The 13,380-nt window shown below is 38.3% G+C and overlaps 1 protein-coding gene across 2 annotated transcripts; it reads left to right on the forward strand.

Annotated features, from left to right (window-relative positions):
• Positions 1 to 86: 86 nt before the first annotated feature.
• LOC117535010 (THAP domain-containing protein 1-like) lies at positions 87 to 9,395 on the forward strand. 2 transcript variants are annotated; one of them, XM_034199325.1, is made up of 3 exons: positions 87 to 301; positions 2,303 to 2,396; positions 4,861 to 9,395. In XM_034199325.1, exons 2-3 carry the CDS (start codon positions 2,326 to 2,328, stop codon positions 5,768 to 5,770), a joined length of 981 nt encoding a protein of 326 aa, XP_034055216.1. In that variant the 5' UTR covers positions 87 to 301; positions 2,303 to 2,325; the 3' UTR covers positions 5,771 to 9,395. The 2 variants fall into 2 exon arrangements, with proteins under 2 accessions (XP_034055216.1, XP_034055215.1); XM_034199324.1 differs by lacking the exon at positions 87 to 301 and adding an exon at positions 415 to 1,226.
• Positions 9,396 to 13,380: the final 3,985 nt, after the last annotated feature.

The following is a 13,380-nucleotide window of genomic DNA, read 5'->3' on the forward strand; positions in this document are numbered from 1 at the left end:
TAGCAAGGGGGAGAAAGGCGGGACTCCTCTCAAACCTGCAAAACAACCCAGGTGAAGGCACCCAGCATAATAAGTAACACGTCCGGTTAGAATTGTTTAAATAAAAGCGTGACACTTGAAAAAAAACTTCTCTCTGCATCTTCTCATAAACATTGAATTTGGATTTAACACACAAGAACAAAACACTTTATATCACTTAATGACGAATAATATTCATCCTGATGTGAACTAACTCGACCCTAAGGGTGAATAGAGTTGACAGCCGTTTTGCGATACATTGTCTGTTGACCCACGAGATAAGGTGAGTATTCACACCAGCTTCATGTCATGTATGCTATTAGCCTATTAACCAAGAACATCTAATGTTTTTGCAACAGTATTTCGATTTGAAAAATTAATACACATGAAATGACATTTTAGTAAGTATAACAGTATCGTACAGTAGCAATGCAATCATGTAACAAAACGGAATAAGTTATTTCCGAATGTAACTCAATGGAAACATTTCCTCAAGGGACTGAAACAGAAGTTGTTGTAATTCCACGGTTTGACCACTACGAAAATGGGCTTTGGAGTCTGGCGCTCTTCCTGGGGGCTTGGCAAACTTACATTGGGATATATAAAAACACATAACTATTTTATAAAAAAAGGAATGTCAGCGAATATTTTTTAATGAAGTAAATTCAACCCTCATTACGAACACTATTACTTTTTCAAATAATTAGGTCCTAAAAGTTGAGCAGAGCCAGGCCGAGGGAGGTGGATGCTAGTGCGCATGCTTTGTGGGCCCACACCATGGATGTATAATAAGAACTGGATACAGCGTGGGAGGCGGGGTCTCGTTCTTTCCTATGAGAGCTGCTCATTGGCGCATGAGGACAAAATGGCCCAACTTTTTTTTTTCATCCAACGATTTACAGACCACTCTTTCCCAATGTTAGTCAATGGGGAAAAGTCTTTCTGGGCCCAGGGACATTACGGACTGATACGGAAGTTGCAGTACCGCCGTTTGGACACAACGAATATTTTCCTCAGAGTCCGGCGCACTTCTTGGGGGCTTGGCCCACATGTGCGGAAGATCACCGGATGTTCCGGTTTCTTTTCCACATCCTCCCTAGCTGTCGAGCCATTTTGGCTTCATGCGCCATTCAACAACTTTCGTAAAATTGAACGGAGCACGCCTCCAAACCCTGCTTCGAGTACTCTTCATACATCTGTGGACATAGGTAATGTTAGCATTCATAACTGTATTGATTCATATTTCAGTTATGTTATGCTTTGTCAACATGTTATAGCTGTCCAGCCTGTGTGCATTGAACGCAGATAATCACTGCTCTTCATGCTGTAGAGTAGACTACTCTGGACCTGTAATAATACCAACAAGTTAGTTGGCCAATTGTACGTTTTACTTTTTCATTGCTTTTGCTGTGAAACAGTGCCTTACTAATCCGAACATATAACCGTATTAAAGATGTTAACACTTACTTAGCATTAAACTGGAACTTTGATTCACATGAATGAATGTCTCTAAAGCGACAGTAACTTTAAGCTTCTTTGTAATGATAATGCACTCTCCTACAAAATCACCTCATATTCCATATCTCATTTAGGCCATCACAATTCTTTTTATTGCAATATCAGTTTTTCCCAATGTTGTGCTGTCCTTTTGTTTACATTCCAAACGCTCATGTTTAAAGCTACACATGTTAAACGTATACACCAAATAAGATGTCCAAATGACATTAGACAGTTTATTATATATGGCCTTTAAGGAATCCCTACCTAATTTATGCTTCATGATAATTTGATGCATGAAGTATTGGAGGATATAATGAATTCCTAATTTTCACCACCAAAACTTAAGTCTGTATTACTATGTGATTATTTCGCAATCAATTCATCACGTTTTGTTAGTTGCCTGTAGGCCTACAAATTAAGGTACAACCACAGTGAATTGTGATTTCATCAGTTCCTTCCATTTGTTCAATAAAAATAGTTGAATCAAGTTTTTGTCACTTACGGAATTTTAATCCACAGTTTATTCATAAATGCATCAATAATTAACAAGACATTTCTGGATTGTCTGGTACATTAAAGTTTATTTTAAGACCGATCTATTCGATCAGCCTCTCCGATATAAAATATTAGCTTCATATTTCAATGACAATAAAGGAATTCTTGAATGATTTACAATTTAGTGGGTGATGCATAAGTTGACTTGTTTTTATTGTATTTGTGATATTAAAAGCATGGTAGACATAGTGCATTTTAAAGTCATCTGTGCACCTCTTTGTCTTTACAGCAAGAAGTACACAACAGTTGAAAATGCCCTCTTGTGTTGCCTTCAACTGCAAGAAGCGAACCGCTGAGAAAGGAGCTACGGTTTCTCTTTTCCGGTATGTTCAAATATGTGTTCATTTATAGATTTGCACAATATGTATGTAGGCTAATGCTAGAAAGCTGAATAAAATATTAGCTACAACTATTAATATTTTACATTTAGTGATGTGTTATTAGATTAGAATATAGTTACATTATTTATCCTGATTTGGGAAATTGTTTGGTCACTGCAGCATGTAAACATCACATGGTCATAGGATCACATACATGTGTGTTATGGATCATTAAGGAAACTCTTTTAAAACAGTTTTATTTCATTAACCTTACTATTCAAATGCGTCCGCTTCTTTTAAGAAAGGAGAAGGTTGAAAGAAAAAACGTTGAAATACTAAAACCAAATTGTGTTGTTTTTTGTGTATAATAACTAATAACACATTATCATTATACTAGTCCAACAGACAGACCCTGTGGCACACTTAAATCCATGGGTGAGCATTTTATTTGTGCCGGCGAGCCCAACGTAAAAGAAATGACGCAGACACATCAGTTTATGGATCTTGCTAATTCATTAAAAGCACTTTTCCCAAACTGAACATCATGTGCGTCTGGAATTTCACTAATGTGAAAACAACATAGTTCAAGTTTATTCACAATTTTCTGGGGTATTGCCAATATGCTGTCCTGGTTTCGGCAGAGAAAAGCGATATATATTAGAAACAACATAAACATGGAGGCTACCCGGACCTCTGTAGGGGGCTCTATTTTGAATCTTTTTTATCCATTCAGTCTAGTCGTTTACATGCATAGAACATGTCTGAGTCATAGACACATTTAAATATGTAACATTACCTCAAACACGCATGTTTAAAAAAAAAAGATGAAATGTGAATTGCGATGTAAAATATTTATGCTCTGTCATATCTCCTCTTCTGCCTGTGTCGCTCATGGGTTGACCACAAATATTCACTAAGTTAGTTCTTCACATCAGCTTACATTTAAAATACTGTATGTTCGTGCCCACACTTTCTTTTAATATACATCCATGGCCTAGTACACATTGACAATAATAACGCTGATTTCGTCTGGGAGGGCCAAAATATTGGTTGGTTACACCAGCGGCCTGTACCACGAAGCACGGTTCGCGAGGTAACTTCAGGGTTAACTGTGAGTTTTCGGTCCTACGATGCTGGTTTACTTCTTACCGGGGTAGATCTCCATGGTAACTTATGCTGAACACCAAACCTGCTCCGGAGCAGGTTATGTTCCAAATAAGAGATCAACTCAGTGAAAGCACCGCCTGCTGACCAATCAGAGCTCTGTGTGCGGAGTTTAAAGCTATCAAGTCATATTACAGGATAAAGGAAATACAGTTTAAACTGTCGTATGCAGGAAAGACGCCGACGTGTCGCACTTAACATTCACATCACATCATAATATATAATATATTTCCTTATCTGTGTCTGCTTCTCGAGCCTTATCTGGCCGTGCAACACTTACATTATTACTTACTGTATGCCGAAGTTTTATTTTAAGCAACACATTAAGTTGACGAAACACTTGAGTCAAATGTAATTAGAGTCAGATCCACTAGTGTCTTAGATGGGGGCAGTGATATCATAAATCTGTTAATGTACGCATTCAAACACTCTTTTGTAACTTTTCTTTACCAGCTGTTCTGTATTCTCCTTGCAGCAGGTGCAACTATGTGGCTTTTATCCTGGATTATCTGTTTAAGTCATGGATGTTTAAAGTTGAACTTTTTCACATTTGTCTAACATGATAGTTTACTTTTCATTAATGAAGTATGACGCTGCGCTGTCAGTACGCTTGTCCCTGTTTGTGATTGGTCAAATGTTGCTAACCACGCCCCTTTCACGTGAACATGCTCTTAGCTGGAGAGAGAAACCCTGGGTTGACTTACCGAGTTGATAACCAGCGTCGTAGGACCACTTAGCGAGATCTCGTTTGTTAGGGTTAGTGAAGCCAGATAACTCAAACATATCCAGGGTCTGTTGAACTGGCTTCATAGTACAGGGCACTGGTCTGAAAGTACGTTGTGTTACTGAAAATAAGTAAAGTATAGTGTCCTGCGCGAAAGTGTATCTATTAGATGTGATTATGTTGGCAGCCCTTTACGCCCAAATCTGACGCAATAGAACTACTGTCATACTTTGACTCGCTGTACAAGATGCCATATTTGACAAGTTGGGGTAATGATATGACACATTATCGTTCCACTGAAAAAACTGAACCATTGACTTTAATTAATATTTGGACAATGGATTTCCCATAACTGTATTAGGTTATTTGAAAGCAATAACATTTGTTTTAAATAACAAATATAGGGTTCAACTTAATATTATTGCTTTTAACTAACCTAATACAGTTATGTGAAATATGTTGACATAATATATTGAATTAAAGTCAACATTTCAGTTTTTTCAGTGTAACCAGAAACTGAAGTTAAACAATACATTGGGATATTCACACAACTTAACCAATTACACAATTATTTCACAGATTTCCTCACCATGATAAGGCAAGGATGCTTAGCTGGGTCCACAACATAAACCGCAAGAATTGGATGCCGTCCCCAGACTCACGCTTATGCGCTCTACACTTCACCGAGGAATGTTTTCACCCTTCCTGTGGGAGAAGCCTGCTGAACTCAAATGCTGTGCCAACTATTTTTGCCTACCCCGGTGTCAATACATCATTCAAGAAACCTGCAGTTAGTCACACATCATCCAAAACACAAGCAGTAAGTATGCACACAGAGATAACTGACACTGTCAACTTTGATCACCCGTACTGCTGCAAGCCTGTGAGTAGTCCTACCCCCCCTGGCGAAGTCGCACCATCTACAGACGTAACCAATGTTGTGGAACCAATGAACTGCAGCACCACTGTGACCACAAATCAGAACAGTGTTAGTGTCACAGAAGTATCAGATGGTCATGGATCCACAGCCCCTCTTCCAAACGTGACAGTAGAAGAACAAACGCCATTTGGGAATATCCTTTCGGAAACTGCTAAATCTCCAGATGCACAAATAACAATTCGAAAATTACAAATGAAAGTTCATAACATGGGAAGGAAATTGGTCATCAGCCGCAAACGTCTGAAAGTTGAAAAACAGAAGAGCAGACGATTAAATACGAGGATTTCTTCTTGTTCTGCCGTGATCCAAGAGCTAAACCAGAAACTTGGACAAATGAAAGAAGAGGCGTTGGTAATGGCTAAAAACAATTCCAAATGCAATCCCAAAAGTAAGCCTAAAAGCAAGCCTAAAGGCAATCCTCAAAGTGATCTTCAAAGCGAACCTCGAAGCAAGCCCAAAAGCAAGCCTAAAAGCGATCCTCAAAGCAAGCCTAAAAGCAAGCCTAAAAGCGATCCTAAAAGCAAGGTACCAGGAAACAACTTACATTGATATATCTTTTTGGTAGGCCTTTCTTTTAGGCTGTGAAATATGTAAAATGGCTCCTTTCTCCATCCATAGCAGTACACCACTTAGCTTCCTGCTGGTACTCGTTTCTGTGTCTCCAAACTATGGGCTTGCCAACCACTGTATGTAATACACCGTCTATAAATAAATACCTTAAACAAAGCTATTCATTTAACCCGGCAACAAAACAAAACCAGGATCAGAGAAATTAACTAAATCAAAATGTGATGTGTCCAAGGATGTTCCCTGTGCCTTTGCCCTGCTTGTTAGCCTGGTTGCTACTAGCTGAAACTGAACCAACTTTAGGGAAAGGTTGGTTGTGAACTAAAAACAGCAAAAGTCAATCTGTCAATCTTTTTTTTTAAACTTCATAAATTCGACCTCTGCCTAATCTGCGAGTACAGTTGTATTGACATTGTTTCCAAACTAAAACTACAGTAGGCATGATGTGGTCGACCTCTTTGTATAGGCTTAGGATTTTGCATTGGCTCTACTTCCTAGCCTGAAATGGAGGCAAAACTGTTTTTGCGTTTGTGTGTTCTTTGTGCTGCTGTGTCATTATTTATTCGATAAAGAGGGCCATATCAAGTGCTAACTAGAACTGTCCTTAAGGTTGAAGGTAAGGACGGGACATCGGACCTTGTGGTATGCATACCTAGACAGGATCCATTCCACAAGGTGCAGAAGACTTTAACATGGTGGTGCAAAAAAGTAGTTGGTGATCTCATGCTTAGGAACAACTAAGTAAAGGGATAACTTGAGTGCAAAAATGACTTTGATTCCACCACAGACTGACCAGATCGAAGATTGAACTTTCAACCAGAACAAAATATGTATGGCTTTACTGTTCTGCCAAGCAAATCATTTTGTTGACGCTACTCTGCTGTCTGCGCATATTTTATTCGTTATATGCAGACATTTGCTGCAAAATGTAACACAGCTCCATTATAGAATTTATGACGTGGAAATAGAAATTGCTTTACATCTTTAGACATTCAAGACTCATTGTTAGAATCATTCTGTTTGCACAACATTCTGACCCAACCTCTTATGCAACATTTTGGAATAACAGTTGTTCTGACATCTCCAAAATGTATGTTACTTCTCCATCATCCATTTGTGAATGTGTTTGATGATAAGCTGTATCTGATTTAGTCCAAGTCCTCCATATCCAAGGTGTTGTGTAATTATAGAGTGAGTAAGTAAGATCCACAAAGATTCGCCAAAATTCTGAATACGTGATGATGCTTGCTTTACTGCAGTACAGTTACAAATTAGTTCCCGGTAGTACAATTGGGGCTCTAGGCGAACATCATCCTGTTGTAGATTGAAATTCACAAACCTCGTGAACAACAAATCTTTGTTGAAATTGGCAGAAGACTTAGTTAACCTTAGCTGTTTGCAGCAAGTGGGGTGTGGCACCATAGAGTTGTTCTATGGTCATTTCATGCTCTATTCAGTCAAATGAAAATTGGGCAAAGATCAGTTATAACATTATCATGGTGAGTTCAAATGTGGTCTTATACAAATATTTTGTTTACAGTTTTAATGAGTGAAATTCACCAGCTTAATGCTTCAACCACACACTACTGACACAGCATAGGAAAACACATTAAAGCCGGTACATACTTCCTGCATCTGCTGCAGTCACATAAGTGCACATGGTTCCGCTTCGTAGTACAATTGAGGGTTTGCGTCCGCAGGGCATTCAGGCATATTGCTTTGTTTTGCTTTGCATATTGCTTTGAGTTCAACACTATTTGGATCACTTTGAATGCCTTTTAAGACTAATTATGTTCATGTTGATTGCAGCCTTAACACAACTTCTCTTTAATACAATCACTCCGTTGGTTCACTTCTTAGCAAACAAGCTAGACTGGAGTGTGGAACAAAACAGGAGCATAAGCTGTTTGTACGCTCAGTCACACATTCTTGCTGCAATCGGACGGTCCAGTGCACAAGCCGAATCACCTATTTGGTCACAAGGACCTTAGCATACCCTCAAAGACACGCAGACACGAAAAGTATGAATTGGCCTTTACTATAGCCAAATGAGTAATAACTTGTTATGCTCATTTGATGTAACCAGTGGTAAAGCAAAATCCGCAAACTAGCTTACTAGCACTCTTTCTGCTAGTTAGCTTTTACAAAGGTTAGAGATTTTACTCCAATGACAACATAAAACAGTTCAATATAAATTGTATTCCCGTTTGATTTGATACACTAGTTGCACTAACTATAGGGCATTGGGGATCTTCTATAGTGCTACAGGAGTCATGCTTAAAACCTGGAAATGTGTTATCATTAGCTCTCACTCATCTTAAAGTCAATGGCATTGTTGAATTTGTAAAGATTGGTGGATGTTTGATTATGTTGCTCATATTTCTAACTTCAACTATACAACTCATATTTTGGTAGCAACTGATATGTATGACCACATCCCCCTGTTTATGGCCACGTTCTCAACAAAGGACCCAAAGAAAACCGTACTTTCTCTGGAAAATCAAATGTACAGTATTTGTAATGCTGAGCTTCCATGTTTGATAAATGGAATGTTTTGGTTCGACATGTTGATTTTATATCAAGAATGAAACTAATGCTGAGGTTTGTTCGGCTGCAATGTATATCTACATAAATACCTTTTTGTTATAATAAGGATATTATCATCTATTTTGTATGAATGTTTGATTCATTTTTGGTTCAGGTTTTGTTCAGTGGTTTATATCAAGTTCGTTACTGTTCTGCAGCTGAGCCCTACTTTCAAATATGTAAGAGAATAACAAATGTGAAGTAAGCGATATAGACTGTAATTCTATGAAAGTAAAAAAGAAAGAGAAATCAAACAGTTTTACAGAAGGGAGTGGGCAGCGGTTCACAACAGTGACACCGTACCCCTGGACAGGTGTCTAAAATAACTTTAAGCAACCCACAGATGGCTCTCTTCCTCCTCTGCTCGTCCTGCTTGTGCTGCATGCCCTCTTCTGCCTCTGGTTGCTCAGGGCGACACAAAGGGATTTTGGTTTCCCGGACTGCTTCACCACTGAGCCACCTGGAAGGACGCCTCCAGCTCTGATAACAACAAGTCTGCAACAAGAAAACTCCTGAAACATGGAGACTTTGAGAAAAGACACTCCTCACTCCTGGAAAAGCTGCCACAACAACCCCTACCTGAGCCTAAAAGGGTCTGAATTGATCCAGCGCCGTGCTGAGAGAGACATGGAGAATATCTCTTTGAGCCCCATGGGAGCTGTCGAGGTCCCTGAGAGAGCCTGCTGCCACTCCCGCCAAACTCCTCTGTCTCTCACAACCGTTCTGTTTTCACCATTTGATGGTAGATGCTAGACATTTTCCAAACTTACAAAGTGTTAACTAACACGTTTCAGACCAAAATGTTCAACTTGAAAAATTCATAATTAATATTTGAATTTCTTTACCACATTTCTTTGGTGCTTTTTTAACTCAACTGCAGAACAGTGCATTGGCCAAACAATGATATCAGTCAATTATTTCACCTGTTTACACAATCTGAGCTTTCATTCATCATTTTCGTTCTATTTTGGCATTGAGTTGTGAAGTTAGAAGTGGAATAAACCGTTTCATATATAAATGACCCCTATTCTGTGATTTGTATTATGCATTAGGGTCAATGTAGTGTGCAACGACAGTTTTATGGTAACATCATTTTACAGATTTGCTCATTTCATAGTACATAGGTGACAATTAGCATGTCACATTACAATCGGGCCTAATTTGATTCACTGCAGTGAAGCTGCTCACTGTCATGTGAACTGCAATTTAAAAAAAAATCTATCTTCCACTTATGTGATCCTTGTTCCATATCTGCGAATTGTAGCAGTTTCTTCCGCTGACCAAACCTCTCGTCAGAGGTGGGAAAAGTACTCAGATCTTGTAACCAGAGTAAGAATACTCAGTTACAAGTAAAAGTTCTGCTTTCAAAATGTTACTCAAGTAAAAGTACAAAAGTAATAGCAGCATCAAAATATACTTAAAGTACCAAAAGTGAAAGTAGTCATTGTGCAGATTGGTCCATTTCAGAGTAATATATATGATATGTTTTATGATGATTGATCATGAAAGTGTTCTCAAAGCTGGTAAAGTTGCAGCTAGTTTGAATGACTTTGTATACTGCAGGGTAGCTTGTGGATTTACTCCAGGTGGAACTAAAGTCTGATTCAACACTTGATTATATTTCACATCATTCATCCACATCTGTAAAGTAACTAAAGTTTAGTGGAGTGGAGTAAAAGTACCAGATTTACCTCTGAATTGTATTGAGGTAGAAGTAACATTGAAATACTCAAGTAAAGTACAATTACTTCAAAAATTGTACTTAAGTAAATCTACTTAGTTACTTTACACCACTGCTTCTCGTCCACTAGTCTTGCAAGCATTACAAGCAGACTAACTTGTTTTTTGAGTGTCCCAGAGCAATACACAGCCTAAATACATTGTCAAAGCAAAACTGGAGTGCTTTGTGTTAACACTGTACTGTTTAAAAGATTCAAGGCTTTATTGTCCTGTGCACATTAGCTAAAGTGTATTATGGCAATGAAAAACTGAAGTCACAGGCTCCTCCAACCGTGCAACATGAATATATAGAGGACATACATAAAACAGATAAAATAGTGCAAGAGAATGTTTTGAGATGTGCAAAAATGTAAATAAAAAATAAATAGTGCAAGAAGAGTACAAGTAAATGGAATGATATAGATACATAATTAGCAAGATGCAAACAGATGAATGTTTATGGATGCACTTCAGAGTTCAGATGTTTAACCTCTTAAGCCCCACGGACCCGAGCTCGGGTCCGAAAATGCTATGTAGCAACAGTGCTATATCTGAAGTGTCATTCATGAAACTATTAATATTCCATACCCATCTGACCGGAGGAAACTTGGCTAACTGACGATACGAAGACAAAAAAAAAGTTTTTCGAAAAATAAGTCTCACAAGAAGCCTCTAAATGAGCCCATGGCAAAAACGGGCAATTGCTATTTCTGCTCATAACTCACAAAAACGATCATTTATAATTCATACTTTCTGCACAAACAACACATTTTCTGAAAGCTGAGATTCCACAGATTCCATGGGTATACACCCCATCACTACAGGCACAACATTAACCGAGCTAGCAGCCAGAACATAGCAAGTAAACAATATCAGTTTTCAAATCCATGACAATAATTAGGTCTTACCTTGGCTGTTTTGTGATCAAAAGTTGTGTTCAAAGGAATACAAACGCTGCTCAAGGTTAATCCAATGTCTCTTGTCACTTTAAAATGATTACTGATAATCAATCCTTTCATTCTTTCACACACAGTGACGTCACAGCTACCCACAATGCAACGTGCGCCATATATTTTTTTATAAAGACGCCATTTTTCTGGAGGTGCAAAAATCCTGGCAATGCTAATATAAACAGCTAGCTTATGTAGCCAGGCAGAGCGCACTAGGTTTTTTTTCTGAATTAACGACCGAAGAAATCGCTGCATGTCTTCGGATTACATCTCTGGACTTGAGGGGGGTGCTCTAGGTCGTTACCAGCGTAAACTAGAGCTGTGTGGGTTGTTGGATGTACAATGTATGGAATTACGACCCTCAAAAGTGGCCTTCGGTCGATTTTGGCTGCATCTACGTCTATCTTCTGGAAACACCAGGTGAATACCCCACTTGTCACAATAATATTATCATGCCAATGCATATATGTGGTATTTTAGAGTTGACTATATTGATTAAGGCAATCGACTATGATATTCTGTATGCACCTCGCGTGAAATGGTTGATACCGGAAGTACGGTGTCGCCCTCGGCCCAAAACCTGTATGTGTGTGTGAAAGAATTCACGGCAGAAGAGTAGGTCCAACGATTAACAGTCCGCGGCTTCAGCTGCGGGAGATGCAGTTTACGCATAGCTCCCCCTCCACAGGCGTAACGTATTTACGTATTTTGTGTCAATCGACCAATGGGTTCCAGAGATAGGATCTTGCGTAAGTATAAGTAAAGGCAGTATAGCTGGTTTACGCACAGCCCACTCTTTTTACGCAGCATAGCATAGCATAGCATGTCCCGCGGCGACAGGAGAGCAGAGAACGGCAGATCGATCAGCGAAACAGCAGGATTTATTTTCTTTGTCTTCATTGTAACAATGGCAGCAAGAAAGAAGACTGTTTTGTCCGTCGAGGAGGCATTGGACATCGTATTTCAGGACTCTCCGTCGGAAGATAGTGATCTCGTCACACATAAAGGGGACAGTAATGACTGATTATGAACCTCCGTCACCGGAAAGGCATGTAATCGCTCTGTTTGTATCTATTACTTATTTATTTGGTGCAAGAGTATTCATCTGTTTTTATCTTTTTGTTATTTATTTGGTGTAAGAGTGTATTCATCTATAGTAATTTCACACACGTGACAATAACACGACGGCATCCATCTTGTGATATAATGTTCTTTCACACACTCAACAACAACAAAGAAGATGGATGCCGTTTCTTGTTGTTGAAATAAACAAGACATATACATGTTGAATTTAACACAGTATTACATTACATTTAGCTGACGCTTTTATCCAAAGCGACTTACAATTATTACTTATATTATATATATATATATATATATATATATATATATATATATATATACACAATATACATGTATAAATATATGACAGACGGAATATTATTGAATATTGAAAAGATTATATGAACCCCGTCTCACATAATTTAAACGGTATACATTTTGAGTGATATAATGTTATTTCACACACTCAAAATTGATGTTCTGCTGTTGTTGTAGAGAAATTATTTCTGATTTGAGTTACATTTTTGAAAGTACAAGCCAGAGAATTAATCTATTTGTTTTTTCCACATTTGTTTTCACAGTGAGGAAGGCGATGAGGATATGGCTTCTGGATGCCCGAGTATTATGGGGAAGATGCCACCAAGGTCAGGAGGTACTGCAGGAGGTGCTCTGATGCTGGCAACAGAAGGGTGAAGACACCTGTGTACTGCAGGAAGTGTCAGGTCCCTCTGTGCTTCACTACCAAAAATAACTGTTACAGGGCATGGCATGACTTACTGGAGTAATACTGTAACATTCAGGGTTTGTATAAAGTTTGTTTTTTTTACCCAAAAAATGCTTGTTGTATAGTGTATTGTTGTATATATTTTTTTTAATAAATCTGCTCCAGTTGGAGTCAAATGTTTCCTAAATTTCCTCATTTTTATTGTGCAAGTAACATGCATCTCATGCAAAGAGGGAACTTCCCACACACCCACTTAATTTTTTTATTTTTATGGAATGAATACATATAGTGATAATTAAATGTTATACAATGATTTTTACAGTCTGGTACCTGAAAAAGGTTAAATGGCACTGATGGAACCAAATGTGCCCAAAGCTTAGTCCGCTTGGATTTTTTTTTTCTTAATCTCTCTAAAAAGGTCAATTCTCACTTGTTTTGCCTCAATCTTGATACAGGGTACTTATTATATGTTATACTTTGGATTCCTAAAGCTTTTAGGCTACTAACCCATCATTCAAGGGTGGTTTTCACTATAAGTAATGGGTTTTATT

The sequence above is a fragment of the Gymnodraco acuticeps genome, unplaced genomic scaffold, assembly GCF_902827175.1.
Source record: "Gymnodraco acuticeps unplaced genomic scaffold, fGymAcu1.1, whole genome shotgun sequence".
NCBI lineage: Eukaryota > Metazoa > Chordata > Actinopteri > Perciformes > Bathydraconidae > Gymnodraco > Gymnodraco acuticeps.